This window comes from Hippopotamus amphibius, chromosome 7 (genome assembly GCF_030028045.1).
Source record: "Hippopotamus amphibius kiboko isolate mHipAmp2 chromosome 7, mHipAmp2.hap2, whole genome shotgun sequence".
NCBI lineage: Eukaryota > Metazoa > Chordata > Mammalia > Artiodactyla > Hippopotamidae > Hippopotamus > Hippopotamus amphibius.
Window position 1 is genome coordinate 124,363,872 of NC_080192.1, and position 16,133 is coordinate 124,380,004.

General features: G+C 51.0%; 1 protein-coding gene across 2 annotated transcripts in view; it reads left to right on the forward strand.

Annotated features, from left to right (window-relative positions):
- GALNT14 (polypeptide N-acetylgalactosaminyltransferase 14) overlaps window positions 1-16,133 on the forward strand; it is a 211,946-nt gene that overhangs the window by 117,356 nt on the left and 78,457 nt on the right. For both annotated transcript variants that reach the window (XM_057742142.1, XM_057742143.1), the window contains exon 2: window positions 8,834-9,003. In XM_057742142.1, coding sequence (XP_057598125.1) covers window positions 8,834-9,003 — 170 coding nt within the window. The remainder of the gene's footprint in view (window positions 1-8,833; window positions 9,004-16,133) is intronic.

A 16,133-nucleotide genomic window follows, 5' to 3' on the forward strand; every position in this document is an offset into this window, starting at 1 on the left:
TTTCCCTGCTTCTAGTGAGTGAGCCTCTGACCACGAGGCCCCATCTCTGTCCTACTGGAGGCCACTCTGGCCACGCTTTTGGGCCACCCTCAGGAGGAGTGGTCTCCTCTTCCCGTGCACCCCTACCCCGGGAGATGGCTGCAGTGTCACCCTGGCAGACCTCAGCCTTCTGAGGTGACCCTGTGCCCAAGATGACTCAGCTGTCCACACCAGAGACAAGAAGTTTCAGCGTCAGGTTCTGTTTAGTTGGAGGGCTCCCTTCCTAAGCCCACTTCCCGTCCCCTCTCCCTTGGTCCCTCCTGAGCACTGGTTCCGTCTCTTCGTGCCTGCTGCCCTCCGGTTACAGCCTTCTGGTTGCGGGCACAACCACCCTCCGTGTGCCACCGTGCCATCCACCAAGTCCTCTTCCTCCTGAGCCCCGTGTGGTCACTTGGCTCCCTCACCACTTGATCTCTTGCTCTCTGGGTTCCGGAGCTGGAAGGGACAGAGGCGTCTCGTGTTCCCATGGCCTGTTTACTGCTCCATCTTTGAACACAAAGAAGATGCAGAAATCAATGATGTGGGTGGGGCTCTTTTTTAATGCTCACGCCCACCAGCAACAGGGAGGTGCTCTTCAAGCCAGCAGCAAGTTTGCTTGAAACACGAGCTGCCCGTCTCCATAAAGCAGCTCTGGGTTTGGTCTTCAGTGGTGGAATGTGTAGGGTGTTGGGTAGGACGGGAGCAGACACATAGCGTTAGAGCTTACTCACCCCGGCACGTGCGGAGGGACCAGACCTTCCTGCCCAGTCACGCTGATTTACACTTCCCTGGCGCCTCCCTCTCATGCTAATTAGCAAGCAAATGAATCTCCATATAAGGCCCAAAGTGCATGAGATTCTTTCTTTTTTTCTATTCCTGAAACAAAAGCTGGGCTTCTGTCCATTCAGTTAATCACATTATATTTCACAGTTGGAGTTTTCAGGCAATTATAATAATTATCAGAACTTTTTTTCTTCCAGAAAGCTCGAAGCATCCCCCCAAGCGGTATTTGCGTGTGATGTGCAATTGGAAAATAGGTGGTGAGTGTGTGTACTGGGGAAATAATGATGGGGAGCAGAGAGCTAGGCGGTGGTGACTCTTGTCAGAGACCAAATGAGACTAAAGCCAGCCATAGAGTCCGCGTGGTATCCAGGCTGTCAGAGCCCCCAGTGGCTCAGAGAAGCCCCAGCAGACCCAACTTCTAGGCACCTGGCTCTTGAGGGAGTGGGGGTGAGAAGGAAAGTGGGGAAAAAGGACAGAAGGAGGTAGAATAGAAAAGTAAACTCATCCCTGCTGAATTACCTGCTACCTCATTTGGCCTGAGAAATATCCCTTTCCTCCTCTATCATATGTCCATTTCATCTATCAAATTCTTAAGAGTGACTTTCACATAATTAATACTAACCATTAAACTACAACATTGAAGGAGCAATTGCCTAATTCTGAGGAAAATTTAAATTTATTACCAGCACCCGAGATAAAATGAATCCTAAAGAGAAGAAGAGAAAACCGTGCAGAAGATAAATAGAAAGCCAAGTGGGATATTGACTTGATCCTTCTCCAGTGCAGGGTAATTTGGCTTCTAAAGTGAGTTAGATCATAATAAATTAAATTTAGATTTCTGCACATCAGTTAAATAACTCCCAAGACAGAATTCCAGTGAGAGAAAGAGGTGATAATACATGGTGGAAATATTAAAATGGAGATCTTATCTAATAATCCATAATTGATGTGCTGTCCCTGCATGAGCGAGAAGGATTTTGCAGCTCTTTCCTTTGTCGTGAGCCAAGGTGGGTGAGTGAAGGGCTGGCTTGCCCCTCCTTCTTTGTTTGAGTTGGTCCTGCAGGCTGTGGGGAGTTTGTTACTGGCAGTCGCTCCTCTCCCAGACCATTCCCACTAGGTAAGACTTACACAGCACTGTTGGTGTGATGAGGGATTATGCTGTCCTCTCTTGACTGGCCCTTGGAAAAATAAGGTCACTCCCCAGATGGGTGGACAGTAGGACAGTACAGAGGTGGGCAGATCCTTCTGCCTTCTTGTGACCGCCTAGCAGGGGGCACAAAGTGGCCCTGTGGATGACTGAAATATCTGGTGATGAGGAAGGAACACCAGTTTTGAGGTCAGTAGTCCTGGGTTAAGTCTCAGTTGTGAACTCTCTGTGTGGGCTTGAGCAAGCTCTTTTGCTTTCTCGAGCCTCAGTTTTCCAATCTGCAAAATGGGAACAACCTAACTGGCCTGCCAGCTGCATACGGTTAATACAAATGAGATATTCCAGTAAAGATGCTTTGAAGATTGTAAACATTTCTGTTTGGCATTCAATCATTATTATACTTTTTTGTTTCTAAAAATTCTGTTTGGTTCTTTAACAAAGAACTTTCGTTCTTCACTAATTTTTTATTCCACATTTCAACCTACAAATGCTTCATTTTGTATCTGTAATTTCTGTGTCTGAATTTCTTGCAGGATCAGAATATATTTTTTATAGTTTCCACTGACTCTCCCTTATAGTGACTTGTTTCCTTGTGTGTCCGATCATTTTTTATTGTGATTCCACCTTTTGGTGAGCTGCGTGGGAATCCTGGGGGCCTACCTTGGAGATGCTTTCCTCCAGATAGGATTTATATTTGCCTCTGCTGGGAGCCAGGTCACAACTGATCTGGGACCATTTAGTCCCCCTTCTTGGCCTTAATCATGGAAGATTTAGTTTCCATTTCTCTACCTTTTAGGAGCTGGGATTTACTTTCTCAGTGACCTTCACCCTCGGGGCAGCCTCACAAGTGGTCTTTACTTACCATTCAGCTATCCCAGCTCTGGTTTCAGCACCCTGTATTTTCCCTGGCCTCACCCCTCCTCTCATGGTGAAGATTTTCCTTCTAGAAAGCCCAGCAACGCATTAAAAAGCACATTTGTGGGACTTCCCTGACAGTCCAGTCGTTAAGACTCTGTGCTTCCAATGCAGGGTGCACAGGTTTGATCCCTGGTCAAGGAGCTAAGATCCCACATGCCGAGAGGCGGGGCCTAATAATAATAGTAATTATTATTATAATAATAATAACATATCTTTAAAAAAATCCACATTTGTTGTTACTTATGCAGGATCTAGCTGTAGTTTAACATAAAGGTCATGGCAAGTAGCTGGTCTGCCATGATGCTAGAAGCGACAGCTCCAGTGGGTGGAAGGCAGGGGCACTTGGGGTGGTTCAGGGAAGCCAGAGGTTGCGGTCCTGGTAGCAGCCTGGATGCATGGAGATAAGAACGCCAGGCTGCACAGCTGGCATAGAAACCGGGTGTACGGGCTTCAGGACACACTTCTCAGTTGTGTGAACTTGGGCAAATTATCTTCCCCGTGCCTCAGTTTCCTCATTGGGAGATTGAAGGGTGTAATTTTTTTGTTGTATATTGGGTTTGTAAGCGTTAGACATCATTTGGGGTACCCCTCCCGCACTACTTCCCTCTGAGGTTCTGACAGGGAAGCTGGGATGGGTGGTTTTGTGTGCCCAGTAAGCGGCGGATGTTATCAAAGGCACAGAACTTTCATGGAGCAGCTTTCGTATAGAAAACCTGCTTGTAAAAGTTAGACTCTGTCATGAGCAATGTCTCCCATCTCGTTCCACACGTACAGGAGGATTTCCAGGGTGTTTGAATTCCTTGATGAATCCCACACAATTTCACTTAATCTTGTTCTCTTGATCCTTGGGTAGCTCTTTTGCATTCCTCTGTGTCAGCTTTTCTGAGTTGCAAGTCTTATGTAATGGGGGGCTGGAAGACCTGGGGAACACACTGTTGCCCTTAAATATCTGAAGGGTATGAGAAAGAAAGGTCAGGTTTGCATTAAATATCCCTGGGGATACAATCAGGCCTCAAAGGGAGATACTAGCAGGAGACAAATTTTGATTTTTAAAGTTAAAAGAAAACTTCTAGAAGGTACAGTCCTTTGGAGCTTGGAATGGGGATCTTGGGACTTCTCTGTCCCTGACTGGAGGGATATCCACTGGACAGTGGAATGGTTACACTGGAGTTTCAAACATTGGGTGGATAGATGAATTATAGCGTCTTTAAATGATCAGTTACATCATTTCTTTCAATTATGACCTTTTGTGTGTTAGTCTCTCACATTCCCATCTTCCTGCAGGAATCTATGTGCAGAGCTCCCCCTTTTCTTGCCCTAGGCTGCCAGGATCAAGCCCACTGCTAGGAGGAGAACGACTGCCCAGAGTGAGGAGTCAGGAGCAGGCAGGGGGATGGTGACAGGGGGTACAGACATCCCTGCATGGAGGAAGATCTCTAAGCAAAGAAAGAACTGGACTTAGAAAAACGGTAGGAAACACACACATAGGTAGTCTTTGAAGGTGACCCAAGGAAATGGCAGTGAGGATGTAGTAAGAGTCACCTAATGGTTGAGCAAGGCTCTCTGGGCTCAAATCCTGGCTCTAACACTTACTACCTGTGTGACATTGGGTAAGTTACTCAATCTCTCTGTGCCTCAGTTTTTTATGAGATGGGGATGGTAATATTGGTATCTATTATAGTGAGGATTAAATATAGGTATTTAGGACATATGATAGGAGCCCCCCAAAGTGTTAGCTGTTTATTATAGGGTGAGTCTGAGACGTTCTCTTAAGGATCAGGTGCATGCCAGAGTAGGATGGAAGCCTTAAAGCAAGGGCTAGAGATTTTCTCATTTGAAAGTGAAAAAGAAGAGAATTAGATCAACAAGAGAAAACTAGTAGTACCAAGCTGGGGAAAGAAGGGAGGGAGACAAAAACGTTAGTGGAAAATAGAGTCAGCTTCAAAACCTTTTCCTGAGCCAAATAAGCAACTTGAAACCAGAGTGAGAGAAAACAGGCCAGGGAAGGATGGAGGAAAGGGGATTTGCGATTTCTCATGAAGTGTGGTGGGAGGAAAGAAATGAAGCAACTTAACAGATGTGCTTTTGAGCTTTCATTTTTGGTGCCAAATTTTTTAAGCACTGGTCTTGGCCAGGGGGTTGGCTGACTTCATCAGATATTTTCTATTTAAAAGATGGTCTTTGTTTTTGTTTGTGGCATCATACTTCTCTTTTGAAACACACCCACTCTAGATTGAAGAAATTCTGGCCAGAAAGTCAAGTGGGGGCAACTTGGGGGGCCACGTAGCAGTGGGCGCAGTTCTGGGGTGGGCCCTTGTGGGGGTTCCTGGGTGTCTGTTCTTGTTTTGGAAAAGCGTTTCACCTCCTGTGCTAGGAAGGCTTGTGAAGGTGAAAGTGCGTGTTCAATTCAAAAGCTTTTTTGATGTTCACATGAGCCAGGAAGCAAGGAATCCAATGCATGGATGCAACGTACATGCTCTGGGCCCTTAGAGGCCAGACGTGGGGACTTATGAATTGAAGAGCTTGGAAACCAGCTCCAAATCAGGACTGGAAGTATCTGGAGAAGTCACTGCCTCTGTAGAGGGGTCTTTCTCTGCCCGCCCATCTTCAGCAGAGAGGACGCCCCCTGTTCTGTCCATGATCAACAGAGCAGACCATGGTGCACGGAGGCTCTGCAGAGATTCAATCAGGGGTCCCTTCACTTACAAGCCGGTGAGCATGGCGGCCCACCTTACCTCTCTAAGCCGACCCCTCCCTGTCCAAATGGGGGTTGTGTGAGGATTCTGTGACGATATCTGCAAGCGGCTTCATAAAATAGAAATTGCTATTCAAATGGTAGTGTTGTTTTAAACACAGCCTCACCATTATTTAATACATCCAGATATCATTATAGAAACACCAGGCTCCCAGTCGCCCCCAGTGGATCCAGTGCATCAAAGTGTGAACCAGCTCTGCCCCCGTGACCATCTGAGGGAGCGGTCCCCTCCAAGGATGCCCTCAACTGACTGTTCAGATGGTTTCTCTTTCCAGCCTAGCTGCTGCTCTGGCTCTAGGCTTTCTGGAAGCTAGCTGAGTTCTCACAGCACCATCTCCCAGGATGCCAAGGCTGCTTAGCTGCCCTGAGGGTGGCGACTGCCAGGCTGAGCAAACCACCCAGCCTTGTGCCCCCTTGGCCCTGAGCCTGGTCTGGGGTGACTAGAGAGTAGGGATTGGGATGAAACCAAGAACTTGGTCAAGTGCCCTCACTCTAGTCCCTGTTCCTCCCTACGGTGCCTGCCCACCACCTGCTTCTCCAGGATGGATGGACCCGTACACCTGGGCCCCATCAGGCTTCCCTTCCCACCAGTTTAAGGTGCTCAGGTTACCTCCCAGCTGGTCTCCTAGCGGAACTCTATTCCCTCCACTCTATCCTACACATGCAGCCAGAGACACTTTCCCCTGACCTACTTCGTACAGGATCATCTGTGTTCTGGAATCTTCTTTCACTTGTGCTCTCTTTGCAGTCTGCACTCTGGCCTCCCCATTCCTGAGCTAGCCATTCCATGAAGAGGCTCCTCCCCTGAGCCATCCTGCCTTTTATCTGGATCTTCACTGCACACATACTTCCCTTCCCCATCTCCCCTTAAGCAAAGCAACATCCCTGCTCATTCTTCAAGTCCCAGCTCATTTGATGCTTCTTCTGGGAAGCTGTTCCCATTTCCCTCCCTCCTCTGTTATAGGTGTCTTCATGCAGGTGTCTCTGCAATGTTGCAACCCACTGGAGGGCAGGGGCCTTCCGTCTCCACATCTCCCCTCCTCAGTGCACAGCACTGTAGGAACTCACAACTTATTTTGAGATTTGCAGTGAATTCAATGGGGCATGAGCTAGCCAGAGATGGCTCAGGGCCCCATGGCCCTTCCTGCAAGAATGGGGTGTCAGGGCGGCCCTGAGGTCATGTTCCAAGCACAGGTGACAGCTGCCAGGCTGTGGCATGGCACCGCCCAGGCTGGAGGTTTCATATCCCCCAAATACCCCCATGTAGCAGCAGCATCACAGGACATTAATAAAATCAATTATTGGATAAAAATCACTGGTTTCCAATGCTTCATTTTGTGCTATTAGCAGGAGAATGCTGTTTCAAAAGGAGATAACAGAGAGAGAGAGACAGAGCGCGCGTGCGAGAGGGAGAGATCAATTACCAGATAAGATGCAGGGGTGCCTGAGATGAATGTGCACGCGGGCGAGCGGCCTGGCCCCTCTTACCTGCCAAATGTGGGCCGCGTGCCTGCGCTGCTGTCTGCAGGGCCTGCCCTGGGCCTTTCTGGTAGCTGCCCTGAGTGCAGAAGGGCATCCTCGTCAGCGATGGAGTGGTTGGTACCCGGGCAGTCTCCGGTACTTGCACAGTGACAAGGGGCAGGAACACATGAATGAACATCTCATCCTTGGTGATGATGCCGGCCTCCAGGCTCCAGCCCTCGTGGTCCAGGTCAGAGCCTGGTCAGTAGGTTCTTCCCGGCACAGAGTTCTTTTGGCTTTGATGACCCTGAAAGGTCTGAGCTTTGTTGATACAGACTGGCTCTCCCCTAGTGGGGGCAGTGCTCGCATCCACTGGGCAGCGGCTATCAAGGGAAGCCCCACGTTTGCCGAGGCCCTGAGGCTGCCGCGTGGCATCTGCTGGCTGTGTGGAGGCTCTGTTGGCTGCAGTGCTGGGGTAGGCTGAGCAGAGGCAGCAGCCCAGGCTCTGGGCAGGAGCAGTCCCTCCCTGTGTGAAAGCCCTCGCCTCCTTTGCAGTGGAGGGTCCAGGAGACAGAGCTCTGCTTTGGGCTCTGCCACTGTCCACCTGGGCGATCTCAGACAAGCCAGTAACCCTTCTGAAGCCTTGCCTTCCCTACTCTGCAGAGAGTCTCGGGGAGGGTGACACGAGATGGTGAATGCAGAAACCGCCTTATGCATTCTAAAGTGCTCTGTCCTCACATGGTGAGGGTTATTACTTGCTCGCGCATGGATGCTTCTTAAAAATAAGCACAGTTTCCTGGGTTGGGGGAAGAAAGGAACACACAGGGTGTCTGTCCAGCGCGTAGCACGCTGTCACAGATGGGTCGCTTCCTTCTCATCGCCGCCTTCCTTTGGCAGAGGAAGGAATGACAGGCACTGTGTTCCTGCCATGTGCCAGCTGCGGTGCCGGCACTCTTCACCAAGTGTCTCAGATTATGCTGGAGAGGTGGCCTCTGGGGTTAGCACTCTAGAATTCAAGTCCAAGTCCTGCCGCTTCCTAACTGTAGGGTCTTCAGCAAGTTTCTTGGGCTACTGAGACCACGTCCTTGTCCGTGTAGTGGGACTGTGAGCAGCAGCTGTCTCCTAAGATGCTGTGAGAACCGCACGAGATAATGTGCGTGCAGGTCCGAGCACAGTGCCTGGCATGTGAGCACAGCACTTGTTAAATGGTAGCCGTCATCGTCATTATGTTTGTTATTATTGTTGCTGATGTTTTTTTAAAATTAGTTAATTAACTTATTTATTGGCTGTATTGGGTCTTCGTTGCTGCACATGGGCTTTCTCTAGTTGTGACAAGCAGGGGCTCCATTGTGGTGTGTGGGCTTCTCATTGCCGTCGCTTCTCTTGTTGCGGAGCACAGGCTCTAGGTGCGTGGGCTTCAGTACTTGCGGCACACGGGCTTAGTAGTTGTGGCTTGCAGGCTCTAGAGCACAGGCTCAGTAGTTGTGGCGCGCAGGCTTAGTTGCTCCATGGCATGTGGGATCATCCTGGAGCAGGGCTCGAACCTGTGTCCCCTGCATTGGCAGGCGGATTCTTAACCACTGCGCCACCAGGGAAGTCCACTGATGTTTTTTCTAACATCCTACCTCTGCCCCCATCTTTGCGCTAACCTTCGCCAGCACGAGCCTGGTCTCCGCGGCTGGGCACTGACAGATGGAGGGGGCTGAGAGGGGCGGGGCCGTTCTCACAGACCTCCCGCTCGTGTCACACAGGTTTCAGATGCTGACTGGGATGACCTGTGGGACCAGTTTGATGAGCGGCGGTATCTGAATGCCAAGAAGTGGCGCGTCGGGGACGATCCCTACAAGCTGTATGCTTTCAACCAGCGGGAGAGCGAGCGGATCGCCAGCAACCGGGTGGTCCCGGACACTCGCCTTTTCAGGTACTTCCTGCTGACCCCTCCCCACAGTCGGGACAGGCCCACGGCCAGCTCGATTGGTGCAGTGCCCAGTGCCAGGAATCGGGGCAGACAAGCCATTTGGTGCCAGTTAGACACTAAGGGGTCTCTGATGTGGCAGTGCTGTCTGTGCTGCTTGCTGCCGCGAGCCATCCCAAAGCGCCCCGTGGAGCGGGAGTGGCCTCCTTCACCTGCACCTTGCCCTCCTCACCTGGGGGTCGCCCTAGGCACACCTGTCATGAAATCAGTGAACACTAAACACCCTGCAGCCAGAACCATCTCCCCCTGGCGGATTCCCATGACCTGGCCTGGCTTTCACACTGGGTGGGGGGGCAGGATGGGTAGGCCTCTGGGAAGTCAGGCTGGTGGTCTCTCCTGTCGCTGGCAGAATTCCTTCCTCTGACAGCCTCACATTTTGCCACATGAGAAGAGAAGCCGGAGGGGCCTCTTCACTTGCCGTTGGGTCCTCCGTCTGCTTCAGAGCAGCTCTTTTACATAGTCTCCATCCTGCCAGCCCCTTGGTTAGGTCCTCTACAAATGGGTTGCAGAGATCAGGCCTGGGGCAATATGGAGAGCTTTGTTTCCCAGCAAAAAGAGGCTTTGTGAAGGCACGTGGCCTCATTGCCAGGCCTTCCTGGAGTCAGCCAGCCCTTTGCCTCCTGGGGAGGCCTGGGGAAGCGGGTCAGCCTCATCCAGCACCTCCCATCTTAGCCTCCACGCTGGGAGGCCTAGCCGTGCCAACCCATGAGGGCGTGTTTCCTGTCTGCTGCAGGAAATTGACATGGCATCCAAAATAGCAGACTGGCAAGCTCGGGGTGGAGGGGCTTGAAGGCAATGTCAAGTGACAGGCTATAGGATTGCTGTTAGCTTCGGGCCTGTGGGTACCGAATTGTGGACCCTGGGGTTTAGGAGCAGGGCAGTAATAATTTTCATGACGAACGAGGCTGGTCAGTCAGGTGGTACTTAAGTTGGCAGTATGGGGGCGGCTGGTGAACTCAGTCTCCCCGATGAGGCTGCACAGCTCAGAACTTTGACTTATACAGTGTATGTCCGTGGAGGGGCTGGGCCATTCATTAGTCCTAAGAGGAGCTGGAGTCCTAGTTTCCCCATGAATAAAGCCAGGGGGCTGCACTGGATGAAATCTGTGGCTTCTTCTAACTCTGAGAGTCTGTGAACTCAACTCTCCCCTCTAGGTACCCATGAGATGCTTCCTTAGCCGCGGGCCCTGGAGGTCTCTTACAACCGGAGGCTCAGGGGATGAGCTTTATCCAGCCCACTCTTTGCTGCTCGCCTGAAAGCTTCTTCAAGTCAGAATCTTGTATTATTCCTATTAAAATTCCCAGCACTTACCCTGGTCCTCGGACCTGATAGAATTTTATTTAAATATTAGATTATTTCACTGAGCAGAGTACATATAGGAGAACAAGGAAGAAGGACCAGGTAGAAGGCTGAGAATTTCCACTCAGCACTTGAGTGGGTGGTGCCTCCCTTATCTTGAGTCCAGATGCTGAGGCCCTCCACAGGGACCCAGGGGTAGCTCCTCGCCAGGAAAGGAGCTGATGCACATGGGTGAGAGCTGTCAGAGCCGCCATGGAATGCTCCTACCTTCTCAGGGAGGTGTCGGGGAACTCACTGAGCAGGCAGGTTCGCGGGGACACCTGAACAGGACTGAAAACTGCATTTAGCCTGTTTTATGATCTGAGAGGCAGAAATGAAAGTGTTTTACAAAGGCTGGACATGGTGGTCATTGTGGGTGAAGAACTCAGCCTGTCCCAAGGATCCGAGTTCCCCAGGTCCAGTTCTGGGCTCCCTACCTGCCCCAGTGTGTTTCTCACTTTAAGTGAGTGTGATCTGCTGGGATTGCAGCAAGAAGGGAAGAGAGGATTTAGACAGAATGCAGACACCCTTTGGGAAGACGACAAGGAAAAGTGTGCAGCCGTATGTCTGCCTTGCGACACTGACCTTGTTCTGTGGGAGCTGGGATTGTGTTCCTCAGAGGAATTCAGATTTATGGATGCTAATCTGAAAGAGCAGGAAGGGGAGAGGACAGGGCATTAGGAATGAGGGCGAGCACATGAGACCAGGCAGCCATGAGCACCTACTGTGTGCAAAGCCCCAGGTGAGCACTGGGAGAAGCTGCCCATCTCCAGGCTGAGTTTGGTACAGGGCTGACCCTATGCCTGCATCACCCTCCTGGTGCTGGGAGTTTCAGAGACCGCAAAGCCCAATGTTCTTCCCTCAAATGGGCCCCACTGAGTGGTGACCTTCTGTCTATAGGGCCTCCCACTTCCAACCCTTACCTCCCGGGGAGTCCGCGTCCGTGAGGATGAAGTCACCAGCTAAGTCCCTTAATCCTTCTGTGATTCTAGCCTCTCTGCTGTATCCTGCCTTCATCCTCATGCAACCCTGGGGCTTGCCTGCCTGGGCTGACAGAGCCCTGGGACCCATTCTCGGGCCCTGCCTGTCCCAGCTCTGACCAGCTGTGGCTGCTGGTGACCTGCACCCACCTGCCCGGGATTCTCCGTGGTGACTGACATCTGGGGCTGGATAACTGTGTGCTGTGGGGGGCTGTCCTGTACTTTGGATGTTTAGCAGCATCTCTGGCCTCTACCCACTAGATGCCGATCGCACCTCCCCGAGTTGTGACAACCAAATATGTCTCCAGACATTGCCAAATGTCTCCTGGGAGCAAAATTGCAATGAGAACCCCTGCCGTAAAGCCAGCCCTGCTTGTTACCTGAGTTCTCAAGAATGAACATAAATATGCCTTCTCAGCTCCAGCCAAAGGATGAGACCGTATCTTCCCCCTAAGGTAGAATCAAGCAGAAGGCGGTACAGCCCAGGGGTTAACAGTATAGTCTCTGTGATCAGATCACCCTGTTTCCAGTCCTGCCTGTGCTGCTGACTAGCTGAGCAAACTCACCATCGCCTGGCTTCTCTGGTCCACACTTTCCTCTTTTGAAAAACAGGGATAAAAATAACGATACCTACTTAATGCACTTTTCATAAGGATCAAATAATCTATATGTAAAGTACTTACATGCTTCTTGGTAAATAGTAAAAAAAAAAAAAAGAAATTCATTGATGTTATTATTACAGGGTAGTAATATGGGCAGGCTGGCACTGCAGGGCCAGAAATGGAAGGGAAGGGTGGGGGTGGGGGGTCTCCTGAGAAAACTGAAGATGCTCATTCAAGAGATGCAGCCAAACCCCAAGTGTTAGGAAGGGGCATTAGGAAGATTGCTAAGTTGTCAGGAGTGGTGGGGGGCAGGGAGGAACAGAGGAAGATCTCAAAGGTAAGTTCAATGCTGGAGAAATGGGCGTGGAGTGCTTTTCACTGTCGTGGTCCGAGTGTGTGTTGGAAAAGAATTTCCAGACACAAGGCAGAATGCAGGGAAGATAGAGTTAATTAGAGAGAAGGTCGCTGTTTAGAATAGCGGGCCGACTTCCTGGTCGCCAGGGAAAGCCGACCCTGAGCATGGGTTGCTTGCCTGTTTTTATAGCCAGGGAACCTGCAGTTATCTGCTGACTGGGCAGAGAATGTATAATTTTAATGTCCTGAGCGAGAGAAAAATGGGGCAAATGTCTTTCCTTACATGGGATGGGCAAGGGACATGGCATGCTGCTTGGGAAAGTTTGGGACATTGCAATGGTTGCATAGTACAGAGTGAGAGGAGTCCTGTAGCTCTTTGTTCCGGCAATATTGGCCCTCTGAGTCTATCTTGTTCTTTGTCCTTGGAGCACACCACAGCCACGAGTGGAAGTCCCAGCAGTTCTCAATCCAGGCATCTCATATAAGAATCACTTGGGAAACTTTTAAAAAATGCAGACACCATCCTCCGACCAGCTGAATGTCTTTTTTCTGAGCTCCTCAAGTGATTCTAGGGGACAGCCGCTCTAGGTAAGTGTTTCTCAAACTTAAATCATCTGAGGTTCTTGTGAAACTGATTTCAGCAGGTCTGGGGTGGGGCCTGAGAGAATGTAGTCCTATCACGCCCCCAGGTGCTGTCGATGGATGGGCCATGGCTCGCATGCGAATAGCAAAAGTTTAGAATGCTGGTTCTCCGAGTGTGCTTTCCCAAACCAGGAGACCAGCAGCACTGGCATCACCTGAGACTTGCTAGAAATGCAGATTCTCAGTCTCCCCCCAGAACTACTGAGTGAGGCACTCTGGGTGGAGCCTGGCAACCTGTGTCTCAAGTGCCACCAGTGATTCTGATGCCTGCTCACACTTGCAAACCACAGAGCATCAGCTGGAACCGCGGCCTCCTTTTGTGGAGCAGATGAAGTCCATGGGTGGGTTGGTCCGGCTGAAAGGCCCAGGGTTTGAGTAGAAAGCAGGCCCCGGAATGCCTACCTGCCTACACACTGCAGCCCTCTCTCTCTGTCCAGGTCACGGGACTCTGCCTCAGGCCCCGTGGAGACCTCTGGCTTTTCTGCCCCTTCCTCTTCTCAGTTTCTTCAACCACATGGTCTATATGCTGCCATCCTCTTGGCAATTGGCATCACCTTTACCAAGAAGCTCCTACTGTGGCCACTGGCCCACCCTGGACTCCTGATTCCTTTGTGGGACGGACCGCATGGACACAGCTTCCCGCTCCCTGTCTGTGTTCCCATCATGCCTTGCAGCTAAGGTTCTACTAGTAGTTATGACAGTAGTTGCCCTCTAGGGGGAGAACTCTCTGACGTGTGATAGGAATTCAGTAAATGTTTGTTGAGCAAATGAAAGGGAGAGTAAGCCTGGAAAGACAACTGACAACTCTTTTCCTATCTGCCTAATGAGTAAATAGGACAAGAGGAGCTAGAGGAAGCCCCCTTCTCCATATCCTCCCCTCCTCGTGGGCTTCAGATAAGGGATCAGGAGAATAGCCTCCGTTAAAGGAAAAAGGCCTTTTTCCTTAGAGTTCTGATTACTGAAAAGGGAAGAGTGAAGAAACAGCACGTGGGAGGGGTCTGAGCTTATTAAATTTGCTTCCAGCTTTCCTACCACAGTAATTGGATTATGATTTATAGGATGCGTTTAGACAATGCCTGAAACAGAGAGCTATTAGCTGAGCATTAGAGCAGGTGCTGCCTAAAGGGCGGGCACTAGGGGAGAATGGCTTAGGAATCCAAAGGTGCACAGGTGGAGTGAGGAGGGGAGAAAGGAGGAAGGCTGTGGAGGTTTTCACCTAACAGTCCGCTGTGCTGATTGAAAAGCAAGTACATTGGTGGTGTGGAACCCCAAGGCGTGGTGGGGCGTTATGTGATAGGAGAAGCCCCAGAGGGGCCGGGGGGTTGATCCCCTATGTGGAATGAAACAGAGTCACCATCTTTCTCTTGGTCCTTTGCCTCGAGGAGTCCACGGTATTTTGTGGGAGGCAGTGGGGTTTACCTGGATCCTGGGGTGACCAAGGTGAGAAGTAGGAGATAAGACTGGGGGGCAGGCTTTGAACTCCCCTTTCCAGGGTTTATAGGGGCCATGGGGTCCATGGGGTGGGCAGTGAGGATAGTTTAGAAATGAGTGTCTACAGTTTCCAGTGGATCTCCTCATTCACCCTGTGGGGTCAACACACCTTCCCTTGCCCACCCCACCCCTTACGTAACCTGTGACATTTTCGCAATCTCGAGATGGAAACCTGCTGTCATGGGCCTTCAGACATGTCTTTGCTGCGGCTTGGTCTCCTCATCCCCAATTCAGGTCTTGTGAGAGGAGTGGGGACAAGGTATCCAGCAATGGCCTTCTCCGCCTGACCCTGCCCCTCTCTCGACTTTTTCTCATCGGTCGTTGGACTAGATAACCTCGAAGCTTTCTCATTCCCTGAGTGCCACACAATTGTAGATGGGTTCATTCATCCATGGTGGTTGGCCTTCTCTTTCCAGCTATAAACACATACACACACTCTGCTCTCCCACCTGCCTCGTGTGAACACAATATTGGGTGCTTCCTCGGGGCGTCCGAGGCCTGAATTTCCCCCCAAGGGCCCATAGTTCTGTTCAGGCAGATGAGAGCCTTCATTTCCAGGGCACCGCCTGAGTTCTGTGGGGTCACAAGGATGCATAGATGTGGCTGCCTGCTGGGGGATGGGGGTGAGGTGCCGTAAATAACTATTTCAGTGTGAGGAAGAGACGGCGTCTCGCTGGGGCGAGGCTGAGAAGATTTCCCAGGGGAGTTCTGCTGTCTATAAAGCATTGACAGGTCCAGCAAATAGTCCTCGTCTTCCAGTCCTGCCACTCCCATCGCCATCACCACAGTCTGGTGACAACAGCTGGATTTGCCATCATCTGAGTAGCAAATAAAACGCCTGGCAGGCAGGAAGCCATTAAATGGAGGCACGCCCCTCGAGAAGGGGGGAAATATTTTGATAAAGCACATGTGTATTTTCGCTGTTGCCTAGCAATGCTTATTATGGGGTTGCTTTGATTGCAGGGGAGCAGGTGGCAGGGTGGATGCGCCCCTGAGCCGTGGGCTGGGAGGAGGAGGAGCTGGGGGGCCTCAGGAGGTCACCTCCCCCTGGCCGTGCTGGGTCTGATTGTGCCCCTCGGCAGGTCTTCCTGGGCTCTGTCCAGTGCGGTGCAAAATGGTTCAGACAGTGGGATGCCCATCGCTTGCCTGGAGGGAAAATTCCGCACTTCGATCCATCTCACCGGGAAGACATTTCTCCTTTGCTGCTTTTCATTCTGGGAAATGAAGGGGCCGTGGCCCAGCCTAGGATTGCACTTCTCCCTCCTTGTATTTACTCGGTGGGACTGGCTGCCAAAGATCATCATTTCTCTCCCTGTACTCGTCACTTAGCGGTAATAGGATCAAAATCTTTATGGCTGGAATGGCCAAGCGTAAAAAATGTTCATATTCCCTCAGAGTCAAGACGATTCCACTAGCTCAGCATAGGCTTGGTGATTCCACATCAGGGTGGAGGGGAGGGGGAACCCATCACAGACACTTAGCTTTGCGAACAAGCTCTCCCATCTGTTGCATTCTGGTCCCTCCTGTGCGCCATTTTTCAATCCAGGAGTTTGCGAGCCTGTTGACAGTGGCTGTGAGAGTGCTTCACTCCAGAGCATCTCAGTTTCAGGGAGCTTTGGAAGAGAAGAGCGGGAGGAGTTTCCCAACAATCTGGAATCTCTCAGCAGGA